This window comes from Stylophora pistillata, chromosome 6 (genome assembly GCF_964205215.1).
Source record: "Stylophora pistillata chromosome 6, jaStyPist1.2, whole genome shotgun sequence".
Taxonomy (NCBI): domain Eukaryota; kingdom Metazoa; phylum Cnidaria; class Anthozoa; order Scleractinia; family Pocilloporidae; genus Stylophora; species Stylophora pistillata.
Window position 1 is genome coordinate 11,319,779 of NC_142524.1, and position 17,816 is coordinate 11,337,594.

General features: G+C 38.4%; 1 protein-coding gene across 1 annotated transcript; it reads left to right on the plus strand.

Moving 5' to 3' along the window:
• Nucleotides 1–1,426: 1,426 nt before the first annotated feature.
• LOC111319279 (polycystin-1-like protein 2) lies at nucleotides 1,427–17,710 on the plus strand. Its single transcript, XM_088762582.1, has 18 exons — nucleotides 1,427–1,578; nucleotides 1,693–2,021; nucleotides 3,690–3,831; nucleotides 4,584–4,699; nucleotides 5,040–5,098; nucleotides 5,277–5,410; nucleotides 5,913–6,582; nucleotides 7,196–7,820; nucleotides 8,458–8,610; nucleotides 9,301–9,342; nucleotides 9,445–9,570; nucleotides 9,831–10,028; nucleotides 10,309–10,597; nucleotides 11,122–11,852; nucleotides 12,061–12,294; nucleotides 12,701–13,969; nucleotides 14,654–14,828; nucleotides 15,340–17,710. Exons 1-18 carry the CDS (start codon nucleotides 1,491–1,493, stop codon nucleotides 16,956–16,958), a joined length of 6,999 nt encoding a protein of 2,332 aa, XP_088618708.1. The 5' UTR covers nucleotides 1,427–1,490; the 3' UTR covers nucleotides 16,959–17,710.
• The last annotated feature ends 106 nt before the right edge of the window (nucleotides 17,711–17,816 follow it).

Here is a 17,816-nt window from a genome sequence, read left to right on the forward strand (position 1 = left end):
GCATGTTACTTCCGCAATTATTTGTACGACCTCGACCTTGGCTGTATTACTTTAATAGGACTAGTTGACTAACCATCCAGCGATGGTAGACAAAAGCTCTTTATCAATCCCACTGTTCTCAGAGTGAGATTAAACAAATTTCGTCTGTACCTCGGGGATTATGTTTTGTATTGAATTTATCCCAAAAATTTTCAGAAACATCCCATTGAATTATTTTTTATACAGCCTCTTTATCAGTGAGGGAAAATTTATTTAGCTGCAACCACGATTTTTTTTAATAAAAGCTGAGAAATAGTGAATAAAAATAGATAATTAGTCATTCATATGTAATCCAAATTGTTTCAATGGCTCTGAAACCACAGAACGATGGTCTATTTATACTCTGAGAGTAAATGTAAGTAATGATACTTTAAACCGAGTACTGCAAACTTACTTTGAATCCTGGAACGCACTTTGATTGTCCGTCAAATTACGCCGAAAAACATTTTCTTCGGTACCAGATATCTAGAGAATCTTTTAAACCCTACTTTCCATCTTTGAAGCCTCGACTCGGCATATACACCTCCAGGCTTTGAACTCAAACCTCAATAATTTTACAGTTGTAAGTTGTAATTAAGTACCAAGGGAAACCTGATCCTGTTAGTTCAACAAAGAGACATAGTAGATCATATCACAGTGCATTTCTTTAGGAATTTCAAAAATACTCTCCTTTTTTTCCCGTGTTTACAATTTTATTCCAATTAAATATCGTTGCAACACGTTTACTGTTCGCATTTATTGTGACACGTCATCAGCAAGACGCCACATTTAGTATGTTCAACTTGAACCAGTTTGGAATTTGTGCAGAGCCCTAACTTTGACATAAAAACCTCAAGTTTAAAGACAGGATCTCGTTTCGGCTTATCGGTTAAACATACTCAGACAATAGTATCAACGAATCTTGTGTCTGTGTTTTCATTTTGTCGCCATGTTGCTGAGTTTAAGACTCGTGCAGCTTTTTGATGACAAACTGTCGGCCATCACGAGTGAAAGAAAATAACACCAAGCTTGAGCACCGTATGTAAAAGGAGGTTGAAGGTTGAAATTGAACGTATCAAAAATAAAGAATAACAGGGGCTCCGGCTAGCAAACAAATTAATTTTCAGCGAATGCAAGAATGAGTCTTCGGCGTACGGTTTGGCCCGGCAGGTCCTGTGAACTTCTGTAACAAAACAACAATTTGTAATGGTCTATGGGATATTTTAATATTTGTTTTTTTTCTTTCTTTCGTGACTGGAAGGAAGAGCGCTTTTTTTTCTTGACAATAAATAAGGAAGATTGTTCCTTCTATGTCTTCTTATTGACAACCGGTAGGGAATATCCACCAATTGAATGTGATTGAAGATAATAGAGTTTTGTCTTATGGAAATATGAAAGCATCTCAACAGGTTTTTTCAGATGTTTTTTGGATTTGGTCGGATTTACAGCCTAAGGATCCAACGTTTTTACAGATGGAATCAATTTTGTTTTTCAACGTCTTTGCTTCCATCATACCTGGAAAAGCCTTTAGCGAGCCTCTCGGGATTGAAAAATTGACCGGTAGGTTGCGATTTAAAATGCCAGGATTTGAGAGTAGCACTGGAAAATATTATGTAATTTTTGATAAGGGAAGTCATTTTAAGACTCTTCTAACGTGTATCTTTCTTTAACAAGCCAACTGTAGATCTCCATTGGAAATTGAAAAAGTCTCCATGCTTTTCGACCATGAGTTTGCCGTCCATTCGGCTTCAGGCATCACAGTAGCCATTCGAAGACCGCCTCAGAAAATTAATCAGAGAAAACGAGGATTACAAAATGGCGCTAACTTTGTGAGAAATGAGACATGGATCATAGCTAAATTACGAAACGAGAGTATAGTTACAGGTATTTCCACGCTTGGATACAATGACTCCAATAAGGAAGAATGGATCACAGATTATATGCTGATGTATTCTACTGCAAAAGAGTATTTGAGCTTCAAAGAAACAAGCGGAGAATTGAAGGTAAGACGTGTGGTTATTTCAGTATGTTGTAATTATTCAAAGTTGATTTGGTGTTGTATCTGTATTTTTTCCCTCTACATGAACATATGGTGTCATATGTGCCTCGTGGAAGTCAAGCGAAACATTTTCTCTTTATGAATATCGTATGTTTCCTCGAAAGAAGCTTAAGAGTATGTCCCTATCTAAATGTGCTTAGCTCTCAAAAAAGGGTAAAAACCCAGTAAGGTAATACTCCATAACTATCCTAATTATCTCGATTTAAATTCAAATGTCATGTTATTTTTTTTAATTTATTCATTAAGAGATGAATGTTTGCGGTTATAAATTATTCCTCTTTTGATAAAGTTTCGTGCTTCATAAAAAACTACTAAAGTTCAAGAAAACCATAAAGACTTGTAAAGATCTGCGGACTTAAACTTTTTCACCTGGTTCCGCTTAAAAAACTGTTTAACATATTTTGCGTTTAATGGCCATGTTTGGATATTGATTGACAAGAATTATAATGTGATTGACTCGAGGATTTACCTTCGGGCGTTAAAGACCGCTTTTGCAAGGATTACTCAGTTGATTTTTTCAGCGCGAGTATTAATAACTGCGTTTTAATTAAAAACCCTCAGGCAGAGTTGTCTTTCGTCTCTTCGATGAATAGTTCATAAATTGTGTTTAATTAGAGTCTTTAGATGTGGGAAATGAAAACGAATGCAATGAATGCATTATACAAACATACAATATGCAGTATACAAACATATTTTTACAGAATCGGTGATGTATTCGATATTTCTTTCCTAAGCTTATTTCTTTGATCTGGGCCGACAGCATTGATTCGAAATATTTTGGATTTCATTTTTGTATTGTAAAGTGAGCAGGAGTTGCGATACGTTATGAAATCCTTTAAGAATTGAAACTTACTGATCCGCGAAATGAAGGCAGCAATAATCCATTTGACAACAAGGATTTTTGTGGATTGAAAAGATAAAAATATAATTTTGGAAGAGAGAAGTCAAACTTTTAAGGTTGTTCTTTTAAGTACATAACGTGGTGAAGTTCCTTCACGAGCATTTTTAAGCAAGGCAGGGGTTATTATCCCCCAACTTCGGGAAAAGTGGCTTTCAAACAACTGTCACGCGAGTTCTTTGTACCAACCATTAAGGGAAACAGTATGTGCTTGAGTCGTTTGTCCTTCAGTCACTGAAAATATTTTGAGCGAGTTGGAATCAAGCCCCATTAATAGCGAAAAGTTAGAAACACAGGCTATTTATGTCGATATATCCATTCCAAGCCACGAACATAAAAATCATAATGCCGTGCTAGAGGCAACATAGACAACAGCTTTTTCGCAGCCACGTTTCCAAGGGGGAAGAATATAAAATGATACCGGCCACTAAACGTCACCCGATCCTTATCTTATGAAATATTTACATTCATTTTGTCAAAATTAATTGGAATTAAAATGCGATGATGCAAGATAAAGCTCTAAACACGTTGAAGAAATTGCACCTGCTTTTCTTTATCACTATCCACTGCAACAGGAAGTTTCCATTTGTCTTAGCAGTGGCAAAGGACACGCAACATATATTCCATACACGACAAACGCCTAAAGCCTCAAAAATCAAATTGTTCCTTGGAAGTACTTGAACTCATTAATGCGTGGAGTTTCTATGCTTCCAGAACTTCACCGGAAACTACAACATTTTTACACAACAATACAACTACGTCCCAATTCCGGTTATTACGAACCAGGTAATAGTAATACCGCTGAGATGGAACAATAACATTGGCATGCGAATGCGACTTTATGGTTGTGCTCCTGGTAAGTCTGGTTACATTTTACTCTTTTGCGTCAATTATTTAAGAGGTCTTGGCAAAACTGCTCTCCGATGTTGTTGGTTTTTTTTTTTATAAACAAAGTTGAAATGGTACATTGGCCTTCGTTAAGATTATAAAAGCTCCGACGAAGGGCTAACGCTCGAAACGTCAGCTTGTATAATCTTAACGGTGGCCAGTTAACCATTTCAACTTTGTTTATATATTGAAATTATTTCGTTACCCCCACCGACGCAGCCCCAAACAATTTCTTTAGAAACTATCAGCCCTTATTCAGTTTTTTTAATAGTTATTTAACTTATCATGGTATTTAACAAACTTTTAAGGACATTTTGAAAGAAATTTGCTTGAAACACCAGTCAATCTTCAAAACATTTGCTCGTACTGGCACTCTGAAGAGATGAGTAGGCGGGAAGTGAAGGAAGTCCCCGCTGGTACACCTTTTAATTCTACTGGAAACGTTGGTGTATTTTGCGGCAAAGGAGTCCATCATTTCTCTTAGCATGACTGTTTCTAGCGGAAACGTTATCCTAAAGGCTGCCAAATTTTCCCTAATGAAGCACTTAGACTTAGTGGTGTGGAAAGGAAGCAAAACAAAAACTTGAAAATAAGCTCTTTCATCATTATGTTCAGCTATTGTTCATATGATTATGCTGTGAGTGAAAACTGATTAAGCGGTGAGTGAAAACACTTAACAGTTCGAGTTATTTACTAAACACAAGTCTGGTTCATCCATAGGTTACTACTTTTTGGCGAGGCTAACAATATCGAATTCTACTGCATTTAATGATCTTAAATGTTCAGATAACCCAAGAGAACTGTATTCACACTGGTCAGCTACATCTAAAGACAAGGTACATTCGAACAATCTTACAATAAATGACGTACGCTGGTTTGGTCTGCAGTAAAAGCTCTATTACTGAGGTGTTACCCTCTGTCTAAGAGTCACTGGTCTATCGCAGATGCTTTCTGTTTCAAGGGAAGGAGTATTCAAATTTTGGAGCTGAGCCCTCGAGGGATGCTACGCTTAAAACATTTTATGCCTTACACACCCAGTAAAGATGTGGATGTATCGAACACCATTTCATTTGCACATTCTATATTGAATATGCCACTCTGTGCAACTTTTAACTTCTTATGTAATAGTGTCTCCTATATTCGCTCATTTATCGAGTGCGCTCATTTTTCTTGCAGATAAAACGTCTTTTAGAAAACACCCAAGGGTTCCTGGGTGTGACGTTTCGACGCTTTCGGTGAGTGTGCTAAGTGTTTTAGTCATTCTTTACTCTTGGGTTGAGATGAGCTTTAAAACCTTTCTTATTCGATAAAGAAACGTTCGATTTTTAATGGAAAGAGACACTGTCTAACTTGGTAACGAAGCAGATATGAGGAACAAAGATCACAATTACATTCTTTTTTTTCCCCATACAGATTAATTACAAAGTCCCACGAGCCATTGGTTTCCGCTGAGTTGGAGATACATTGCATCGAGGAAGCTTTCTCCCTCGTGTCTATTACCTTGGAAAAGAATTTCACCTCAGGAGAGATTGAAATCCTTTCTGCTGGTTGGTAAAATAGTAAATTTTTGCTGTCAAGTAGTTATTTTAGAAAATCCATAAATATCACAGAAAGTTGCAACATATCACTTACCGTGCCACTCAGCTTGAGTTAAGAATTATTACGTAAACTGATTTCAACTCTTCGGCTCTTAATCACCGAATATTGCCCTTGTTTATTCAGCATAAACCTACTTTAAGTATTGTTTCCCTTCCTAAAGAAAAGAAAAGGATGCTATTCCAAGGCAAATATCCTTCGAGAAATTCTTAAGATTTCCTAACAGTTTAGATGGTAACGACTTGTACTCCTGTATAGAAAATGGAACTGCAAGATTAAGGTCTTCACCAGGAAGATAACTCAATGGCTTCTTGTCAGACTTGGATCTCCCGAATCTTGTTCAGATCGTAGGTGAAGCTGTCTTGAAGGACCTTAAGGAAACTATAACCTTTTACAAGTGTGAATTTTCATTTTCTCTGTAAAATAACAAGTTTATATTTGATTTAATTTCAGCAAAGTCCAGTTGCTACTCCCCTGATGTTGATATACACATCGTCAATAATAAATCTTTAACCATGGAAGTTTTAACAACTTCGCGCCCGGAACTGTTTCCCGTCATATCTCGCTGTGAAACCCGCTGCAGATTAAGTTCCTCCTTATGGAAAATGTCATTAATTTGTGGCGAAAGTAGAATACCTACATCGATTAGCATGAGGACGAATCTCACATTTAACCCTCGCCGGATTTGTGGATATTGCAATACTCCTTATTCAATATTCATCAGTTACACTGCACTTCTCAATGGAAAGAAGATAGAGGCTTTTAGCATCCTAAAGGTGGTACTACCAGAACTTTCAGCAGTGATAAAAGGCAGGCAGGAGACTAGTAAAGGAGAGTTAGGTGAAGTAGTCTTAGATGCTTCGCAGTCACATGATCCGGATGGCCTGGCCCATGGAGTGCTTCATTTTAATTGGTTTTGTGGCCAGAAGAAAGACGATATGTCTCTGAAGGAGGGCTGCAGTTACGGAAAGATGACCCAAAACGGAACAATTTTGGTCGTTAATGTTGCTGGACTAAAGTCAAAGCAGAGCTATTATTTTAGAGTTCTAATTTCAAAGGGAAACAGGAGAAAAATAGCAACTCACGTACTTAAGGTGAATCCAGCTGTTAACTTCACTTTCAGGTAATTATAGAAATGTCTTTTGACACTCTTTCTATTCATTAGACCGTCATATTTTTCTTAGTTTCGAAATGAGATTGGATGGCATACGAACAAAGTCAGAGAAGAAAAGAACCACCATGTGATCCAATGCTGGCGTTAACGAGCCCGAGGATATTGCAGAGTATACATAGTAATATCGATCTGTCTGAGATATCTGCGCATTTTCACTACTGGAAATTTTTAGGAACTAAAGTCAACTTAGAAATTCGATGTCACTTACAAACTGATTCAAATCCTAAATTTGGAAGCATTTTTAGCATTTTTTATTGTTTTCAACTTTAGTTGCAATCAATATATTGCACAAAATGTCTTAAACTTGTGTGATACTATGGACTACAACCTTTCCTGAGGCTATTAGAAGTAATTGGATCTTACCGAAATGAGATTTCATTTACAAATGTAAACAAAGGGTGAATGAGGAGATGTTGCTGTTTAGTACTAAACGTGAACTTATTATTGGGAGAAATAAGTTCGTTTCTGCTGCTGAGCCTGTCGTACAACTATTAATAATAATGGTAATAATAATAATAGTAATAATTATAATAATATCAGTGACGATACTCTTTTATTATAGATGTATAGCCAATTGCGGTGATAAGGTCGTTCAATCCAAACCGTTGAAGCTCAACCCTAAATGTGAGGGCAAACTATGCAATTTGATCAGGAATATAACATGGTTTGTCTACATTCTTCACACCACAAACCATAGCCGTAGATGGAAAAATATACCAGCATTTACTCGTTCAACTCCAAGAGAATTAAGAATGTTTTCCTTGAAGGCATTTCACTTATGGAATAGTTCTGATGAAACCAGAGAACCTCGGATAAAGATCAATGCTACGATTGAAATTCAAGTTAAACATGATTTGATCCTCGAAGGCCACGAAAAAGAGTTTATTATGAATTCCTTGCCCATGAGAAATGAAGTTGGCTGTACTGTCACGCCTAATGACGGTTTCGCAGTGGAAACGTTATTCAATATAACTTGCGTTGGATGGCGTGACGAGGATCAACCCCTAAGGTATGAGTATCGCTACAACACAAAGGCTGGCATAGTGATCAATTACCCAAAGGCAATAAATAACACGCTGACTACACATCTTCCCGTGGGGGATAGAGCAAAGGACTTTGAGTTACTGGTGGACGTTCGTGTTACGGATAAACTTGGAGATATGACAACTAGCCAAATTAAAGTCAAGGTAAGACAATGATTATCATTATTATTTTTAATCAAGTAAGCTTCATTCGACCTTAGGATAAAAGTCAAGCAAAGAAATGAGCTAGGATACTACACGTTGGGAGGGAGTAAATTTTAGAACGTTCCGTTTTTTTGAAAAGGAATCTGATTACAATTTGATTAGTTATTTGCTTGACATGGCTTTGTTTGATGTTGTAATGACATCATCACGGCGTATCTGCTATAATCGCTAGGGAATGCCAATACGTGATTCACGCTGACCTCTCCGAAATTGATGGCTACGAAATGAATCTTCATCGAGCAAAGGCGCGGCTAACCAGGAGTAATTATCATTGCAAACTTTGAGAAACTGGAAAAAAATTCAGGAGATTTATCCTTTTATCTTTTTCCGACGAAAATAGGAAGATGTCTTATTGTAATCGTCGGTAATTGAAAACCCTGTCATCGCAATTAGCATAGGGAAGGTTGACTACTTCAGGATTTCTATTCTTTTTTACTTTAACTGGTATTTCAAAACCACCTTTTTATGCTTGATTGTACTTTTTCGATTTACGATTGCATCACTGCTTGTTTCGGGTGTACACTTTCAAGATGTGTTTTTTCCGATAGTCTCAGCAGTTTTATTTCATTCTGAGTAGGTGAGATACCAGGAATCAGTGATCGAAACGTTGAATAAGATTGCAAATGGAACGAAGAACAAATTCAACGACTTGGCAAACTCGAGTGAGTTTAGCAAGGCAAGTGACGTGGCGATCTCGGTGCTGTCAGTTGTGGAACAGAGAAGGCGATCAGTAAGTTACCTTGTATTTATCCTTGAAAGCAACAGAATTTTTATCTTCAGGGACGGTCAGAAGAAATGGCAACATTGCAATGGAAAAGAGAAAGGCGAGAGGAGATATTTGCAATCAAAAACAATGGTGGAAGGACACAGATAACCAATTTGGTTTTAATTTTGCATCAGATTGGTTATGGAAGTGGCTCGGGTTTTCTGAATTAGTGTGTAAAAAAGCCAGGCCATTTCAACCGATACTCAGCAGAAAATGATTATTTCTCTAGCTTGCTATGCCTCCGGTTAGCTCAATGGATAGAGCGCTGGACTGTTGCGCGGGAGGTCGAGGGTTCCAGCCCCGGCCGGACCAACACTCAGGGTCTCAAAATAATGGAGAAGAATTTGCTACCTTTCTATAACATCAAGAAATGGTTAGATATTCTAGTCTTCTCGGATAAGGACGAATAGATAGAGGTCCCGTCTCCTGCAGGGTTGGGGTAGGAGACGTTAATTTCCCAAACAAGAGATTACTGTGTGATGGATGTCCTCCCCGGGGTGGAATGAGTGGGAGGGTGGACTAGCACGAATGGTTCCTATGTTCCTTTCTAGTCCTTCCCCACTGCAAAACTTAATGCAGTGAAAATGGACTAAATTAACTAAATTAAACTAAATTAAATCAAATTCTAATTTTTCTTTTCTCTTTATTTAATAGCAAGATGATAGCGATGCAATACCAGAGAAAACAGCTCGGAAGGTAACAATATCTATATTATAAGCCACATAAAAGGTCACGATTTACTCGTGGATGCCTTTTGAGGAAAATTATCTAATATCCCCTTTTATTACTTATGCCTAGCTGAAAGATAACATCTTTTACACACTGAAAGGAATAAGAATCGACGATATGGAGATTTTCTCAAAAGTTACCACGCAGGTAGCCATGGCAACCAAAGAAAGAGACGAAATTTCTCAAGCTGCACAGGTAAAGTGAGATACCTATTTTATCCCTTAGCACTGTTGTGAATTTCCTCGTTTACAGTTTTCCAGATAGCTATCAAGTTAAGATATGAAGCTATCCCTGTTTAAAAGGGAAAGAATATCGTAAGACGGTCTTTAGGCTTTAAATGGATAAATGAACAATCTCTAGATGAATTGACAACAAAAAGTAAATGCATAAATAAATAAGTAAACAAATGAAATGAGGACATTCAGCATTCTGACACGAGTTTCTTCCGTACTTAGGGAGTGGCTTTGGAACTTCTGGAGGACGCAACTAATTTCCTGGCTAACAAAAGCGGAGATGCGGATGAGGTGGCAAAAATCGGTTCGAACGTATTACTTGGGTTGGGAAATATTTTGAGAATATCTTCTGAAGATGCCAGAAACTATGGACTAAGCTCTTCAATCGGAAAACAGTGGTACGAAGTGAACAAGACTAAGGTATTGTAGAATACTCGATAATGACAATTTAATTACGAAATGTTTTTACTTCACAAACTTACAGTCTTCACTGGGATAACTATTCACTCTGGGTTGGCTGTTATTAAACCATGGCATCTTACGTTAAAATCAGCAGAACACCAAAAAGCATAGCGAGCTGGTTTAACTAAGCCAAATACTGTGTGGCATCATGCTCAGCACTTTACCTCACTTAAGCTTGGTCAAGGGCCAACTACTCTATAGTTTAAAATTCCCGATTTAATTTATTCTTCATTTACAGGGAAGAGAAATTGCCCTGAAAGCTCTTAAAATTGTATGGAAACGTCGAAGATTCCTCATGGTTAGCGAATCCGCTGATGAACCTGTAGTTGTTGACACTCGCTCTCTGTCCATGGTTCTCTTCGCGCGGGATAAGTTAAACGCAACAGTCAAAATCGACGAGACGAAGTTTAAACTACCGATATACAAAGAAACACATAATGCAGAAGGAGTTAACAGGACTGATCTCACTTGCAAGGTGGTGTTATTCAAGATAAATCCTTACACTTGGCACATTAGTGCAGCAAGAGGTGAGTTGTTTATTTATTTATCGTTGAAAGTACTCACAAGGTGGGTTTCAACACAGTTCTCTTAGCGAGAACCATATAAATGACAAGTATGAAAAGGTCTCTGTGAAAAGCCACATCTTGTAATTTGCGTCTTTCCTTACGATCATTCGATCGATCTTAAAACTGCGTATGCTTGAATGTGTGCGACTTTAAAATTGTTTTGGGGAACAAAATTCTGCGGTGAGGACCAAGATTTGCAGATTTCCATTCTCCATAATATTTGAAATGAATTATTGCTGTGACCTGTCCATGAAGCCCGTTACGTCATATTCTTGAGGTTTAAACGGTGTTTCTGTGAAACCACACGCGTGACCATAAAAGTCAAATACTAAGACCGGAGTCGTACTCGTGAGCTTGAAGAAGAAAAGCTAACGTAAAACTTGTAAAGGCAAACATATCAGCGAATCAACGAAAAAAGAACCTTATAGCAATGTCAAAGTAAGATGACATTTTGAATAGATGGTACGCCTTATTTTGTCTTTCAGTAAAATCATGGGTTATTGACGTTGTACTTCAACCTGAGAAAGGGAATAGTTTGTATTTACCAAACTTGAAGAAGCCAGTGCAGCTGTACATACCGCAGAATTCCAACAATGGATCTAACAGTGATATACTAAACAAGACAGTGCACTACTTTGTCAAACCAAGCTATGAAATGAACGACTCTAAGCTTATACAGTACCATGAAATCAACATTCCTCACGAAAAGAATGTAGTTTTTATAAACCTGAAACCAGTGACATCATCTCCTGTCTCTCTGCGTGTTTATGTGAGCTTTTATGATTATCCCACGCCAGGGATGCACACCTTTTCAGTTGCAATACCATGCAAGTTTGGGGAACCGAAATGTGGCAACGATAACTACACCTTTTCTTTCAATGCTTCTGATACTGGCCACACAGGAATCCACTACATCGGGATACATTATTACTTGAACAGTACCTATGGAGACATGCCTTTCCACAAAAGAGCACGAAAAAGTGTTGATCACTCCGCTAAGACTGGGCCCCGGAGCTATTGCAAAGATGGAGGAAGACGGAAGAAACGATCTTGTGTTGGTTCGAAAGATCCGCCTCCAATCCCTACACCTAAACCCGTCATTTTGCTGCCAGATTTCAATGCTTCTACTGATTTAAATTACACATTGGTGGTGTCCATTGGAAGTTGCTTTTATTGGTCAGAAGAAAAGGAGTATTGGACCGAAGAGGGCTGTAAGGTAAGGGTTGCTGCTAGCATTAGTAAATGATGATTAAAAAACAAAAAAAAAATAATTCTGCAATTATCCTTTCTTGTCTTGTGTCTGCCGGGGGTTGAGTGATGATGGGGTCGCAAACGAGCCCACCACACCCCTATGGGCAAGAAATTTGTTAACGGTGATATTTTATCGTTTTAAAAATTGATTATGTCTGGTTTTACTTCTTTAGATTGAGCCAGAAGTTGTTTCGGGAAATATTTACTGCCAATGTAACCACCTATCCTCTTTTGGCGGAGAGTTCTTTGTGGAACCAAATAGAATTGAATTTCACAAAGTGTTTGCTGAGTTTACGAAAGATCTTAGAGAGAACTTTGTTGTCCTAGCAACGGTAAGCAGCATGCTCTTGATCTATCTTATTGGCCTCGTCTTCACCCGTCGAGCGGACAGACAAGATAAACAAAAGGTCAGTAAAAAAAACGGTTGCCTTAATCTTTTTATTCAGAAGGGGTAAAGAAGTCAGACATGCGAATAAATTTAACTTTAAAAAAATCTCCAGTTTTGCATGAATTTATGCTTACGACTTGTATTTTGCCACATTATGATATTTTCGATGCTAATTTTTGAAGAAACATTGAGAAACTGTAACTATTATGTGAAAAAGGAATTAAACAACAACATTTAGAACGATTACAATTATTTAGAACTTGTCAGTGAGATTTGTCAAATGATGAAGGAATTCCCTTTCTCACTTTGGGTGCCAAACTAGAGTAGTCAAATATTGAATTTTTCTTCTCTTTTCTGTGGGAGAGACCTCTCTATTGCTATTATGCCAGATAGAGATTGATTGTTTAAGTTGTTTTTACCACTAGATAATACCAAACGTTTATCTTCCGGCCGGCGATGAGGAGGGACAACATCTCTATCACATATCCATTCAGACAGGAATGTGGATAGGCAATGGAACCACAGCCAGCGTTGGAATGATACTTTACGGCGAGGACTCGTGCAGTGATATGATCGTCCTTAACGACCCAACTTTCCAGAAATCGTTTTTCTCTCGCGGAAGTATTAACACATTTACAATATCTTTGCCAAGAAGACTGGGACCACTTTACAAAGTAAAAGTGTGGCACGACAATAGCGGCGAGAGTCCTGGATGGTTCTTACAAGATCTCGTTATAACGGAAGTGGAGTCGCAGGAAAAATGGTATATCCTCGCAAAAAGATGGCTGGCAGTCGAAAGAGGTGAGGGAGAGGTCGAAGTCGAGCTCAATACTTCAAACAAGAAAGACGTTTCTTCGTTTAAAAACCTTTTCTACTTCCGAGCTTCAAAGCAACTAACTGATGAACACTTATGGATTTCTGTATTCGCCAAACCACCTCAAAGCCCCTTTACGCGGACGCAGCGTTTCTCATGTTGCATGTCTGTGTTTTTCTCGGCCATGATTACAAATGCTATTTTCTATGACTTTGGGCAGAAGCCTCACGATACCTTTCAAATTGGCCCGTTGACCATGAGTTGGACACAGGTGAAAACTGGAATACAAAGTGGGCTAATTGCGCTGCCATTAAATGTTTTCATTGTAACTGTTTTTCGAAACGTTAGACCCAAGACAAAACAAAAGGATCACGTGGAGGAAAACTCGCCAGAACGACTACCAAACGTTTTTGTATACATAGCGTGGGTATTTTGCAGCCTTGCGATTCTGTCTTCAGCTTTCTTCACCGTGTTATACAGCCAGCAATGGGGAGCGAAGATCTCAAATGAATGGCTCACATCACTGCTCATTTCTTTTTTACAAGAAGTGTTTATCTTGCAGCCTGTTCAAATTGCAATTATTTCTTCGCTGCTATCGATCATAATCAGAAAACCCCTGAAACATGATCCGGTGCGTGGCTTGCCGCATCGAAAAAATCCGTGCGAGGAAGACATCATGGTTCTACCGCCAAACGAGGACTTGCTACAGACATCTCGAAGGTTCTGGATAAAACTTCGAAAGATGTTTCGATCTGTTCAGGAAATCAGCTTCTTTCTGTTTTTTGTCCTATTACTATTTGTGGTATGCTATGGAAATAGAGAAGTTTCAAGATTTCACCTGACAAAGTCGATAGGGGATATACTCAATAAATCTGACGAGGTTAGTTTTCTTCATCGGTGGGAAACTCGGTGACCTAATGGTTAGTGGGCTGGACTCCTGACCGAGAAGTCCGTCCAGACTTGTCCCGGTTTTTTTTTTTGTGTTCTTGGACAAGACATAATGCCTCTCACAGCGTGCCACATTACGGCACTCCATCGGGGAGTACTAATGAGTACCGACGAATCATTAGGGAAGCCTTATGAAATACAGGGGGTTACCTTGCGATCGAGTAGCATCCCATTCTGTTGAGAGTAGAAACAGTCTTGGTCGCTTCATGCTATGGAAAGTGGGATGAGCTTCACCTGGATGGGCCACTTTACTTTTACTACCTATCACAATACAGAACAAAATGACCAACCTAACTCGTTGAGTATCAATATACTATTATGAATCTCTATCCATCAACTTTGGCAAGAATACTGTTCAGGGTAACGCCTTTTCCCGTGGTGCATCTTTTCTCGTGGGGATTTTCTTAAGCTTCACATTTGGACGATGACAGGTGTATTTGGATTGGTTTCATAAAAAAAAAACCATGTAGTTGTTCATCAAGTCAGTAATTCAAAGTATATTACAGCTCCTCCTCGCTTTTCGTAGTTACCACGATTTACCATCAAAGTTCGGACAACTTAACTTTAGTTTTTATTTTAAAACTAATTGTATCTTCTCCTCATTCTGGATCCACAGGGAATGAAAAACACCACGGCATTTTGGAAATGGACTCGAGAAAAACTTCTGCCAGGCCTCTTCTTATCAGAGTGGTATAATGGAAAGCAGGTTAATTTAAATGAAGGTTTCATTAGCAGTGGGTATCCTTTCCTCGTTGGTATGCCCAGGCTCCGGCAGATTAGAGTGAAAGCGGGTACGTGTAAGAATTCAAGACTTTGTAGGGTATGCGGTTCTAGGAAAGGACTTGTTAGGAGTCTAAGGCAGCACTTAGCGTGGTTGAGAGGGTATGGTTCTTATGTCTGAGAGCTGGCTTGTGAAACCTCAAAGCTGTCTATGGCAGTTTAGGGCGCCAATCACTGATAAGTTATTGAGCTTGAATTTAGCATGAATAGGTGCTAGTCTTGGAACATGCTTTGCTCTCTTTCCACCTCCAGGCAAGCCAGCTCATGATTAAAGTATTTTTAGATACAAATCAGAGACAGTGCTAAGTAATCGTTGGCGTCTTGAAAAAGAAACCGATCTTCAATAATCGATCCAAAAACTCTAACGGATGGGCAATGTATTTTCATCTCGACCAAAGGATTTTCTGTCATATACAGATGTTTAGGCATGAAGGTTGATTGTGTAAAAGTTGGTCAAACTAGAGGATAAGCGAGCTTTCAGGAAGGTTACATGAGGGTTTTTTTATTCTTTATTCCTTGCAGAATCATGTTTGACGGATGATTACATTAAGACGGAGCGATGCTTGTCATATTATAGCTCTCATTCAGAAGACAAGACGACGTACAATCTCCGTGACTGGACACCAATATATAACATCAGCGAATTTGAGGCTTCATTTGATGACGTATGCCCTAAACCCTGGCGATACAGGACAGCACATGCCTTGGAAGCACTCCCCTTTAACGGGTTCTACGCCACTTACGATGGTGGAGGCTATGTCGCTGATCTTGGCTATAATGCTGAATCAGCTTTAGGGGTAATCGATGACCTAGAAAACAACGATTGGATTGATTTTAGAACATTTGCATTATTTGTTGAGTTCACCGTTTATGAGCCCTCAAGTACACTTTTCAGCCCAGCCAAGTACTTGTTTGAGAGGTATCCAACAGGAGGCTCCAAGATGAGCACCAGAATTGACACCCTAATGATTTTTTACCCCACAGACCCTGGTTTTCGGTCGTTTTATTTGGCTTGTTACTTTCTACTAATTTTTTTCCTTCTTGGATTACTTTTAATGGAGATTTGTAAACTTTTTAATCAAGGATGGAGGTACGTAACACATTTCTGGAACTTGATCGATGTTTTTCAAGTTATCGGTGCTGTAGCTGCATTGGTCTCCTTTTTCTTTAAGGCTAAATATACTAGTAATTTTGTAAAGCGTGTTAGGGAGAATCCGTTCGCCACATCAAGCTCGGACTACATTGTCCTGTGGTGTGCTGTAGAGACGTGGCTGCTGTCTCTAGTCGTCTTCGTTGTTACCGTGAAATTTCTGAGGTTGCTAAAATTCAATGATCATATCTGTCACTTCGCGTACACTGTGAAATCAGCATTTAAGCATCTATTTTCGTACTCAATGGTGTTCGCAGCTGCAATCCTCGCATACACACAGCTCGGTACTCTTCTCTTCGGAAGCAATGTGTCAGCCTACTCAAATCTGACGAAATCCCTCATCATGCTCTTAGAAAGGCTCCTGGGTAATAACATGTACACAAATGAGCTTAAAGCGGCCAACCAGGTAATGGCTCAATTATTTACCTTTGGGTATTCGTTATCTATTGCAATGATATTACTGAACATGTTTTTTAGTATTCTTCACAGTTCGTACTGCCAGATAAGGCTTCTTAAACAAGGGCGTTTTCCTGACGTTGAATTATCTCGGTTTGCTTGGCAATATTTCATGGAAAAAGCTAGGATTTTTTGGTATAACACTAAACGCTCAATAAAAGAAAATAAGCTCAGAAGACTGCGATTTAATAAGAGGCAAGCAGAAGTCGTCGGCTTTTTGGATAAGGACTCCGAATTTGACGACGAAGCAGCTGAAGAGTACATCTGCTTGCCATCCGAAGACGTAAGATTCGAAGAGGTGGTTTTAGAGAAAATAGAAGATATTGATTTGGTGGATGAGTACAACTCGCTAAAAGAGGTGAGAAAAACTCTGCTTCAAATAGGAGCAAATTTCTTTCTTACACAAAATGAGTGGAGTTCTGGTAGCATAAATGAGGAGGGCGACGACAGAGAAGATGCAAGCTCATCAAAAAGCGACTGGAGTGAAGGAATGGGAAGCAGTTTTTCGTTCACGTCGAACATAGACCTTTTTTAATACCTAGAACATTTTCTCAATAGAACGTAGAATATAATCAGGAGTTGTAGCGCTTCTTCCTTAACCAATCAGATACAAGTCTGAGAATAGTTTTGACTTTGATGCTTTCACTTTCCCGTACTTGAGACTAATATATATTTACTAAGAGTTCTCATTGAGATTTGCTTTCCTTGTTATAACGTGCTTTAATTAGCATGGGGTTCTTGTTCTACTCACAGGTTAAGAAAAACAGTGTAAAAGCTGGGACAATCTAAAACGAAAAAGGGTTCTATTTGATAACCAAAGGGATTTTAGGGTTTCATCGAAGGTTTAAGGCGCTGGCTTTTTAATATCTTAACTTTATTGTCGGTGCTATTTTAAATTAACGTCTACTAAGGAGTAATATAATATCATGCGATCAATTTTCTATTTACAATATATTACTGAGAACAAACTTCGACGATTAATCTCAAAATAGGTGTCCTATTACAAACAACAGAGGAGGATATTTCACGTAACAGTTTCATAATGATACAGATATGCAAGATAAAAAAATAATAATAAATAAATAAATATCTAGTTTTTGAAAAGAATTTTCTATACATATCCATAGCGAGCTGTGAATCACTATCGGATATCCTTTTCTAAACGAAGTAGACAATAAATAGTACATGCAGTTTACGGTTTTTCATATTTAAATCAGAACTTCATTCAACCGATGATAACACATTATACTTGTGAAATAGCCGCGATTAAAATTTGACCCGGTGCAACCCTTTGTATGTCGTTATGCAATATTCTCTCTCCGTGATCTAATATTAAAAACTATGTACATAGAGCAGCAAAGATCCTGTGTTGACGTCATTTCCACGCCTAATT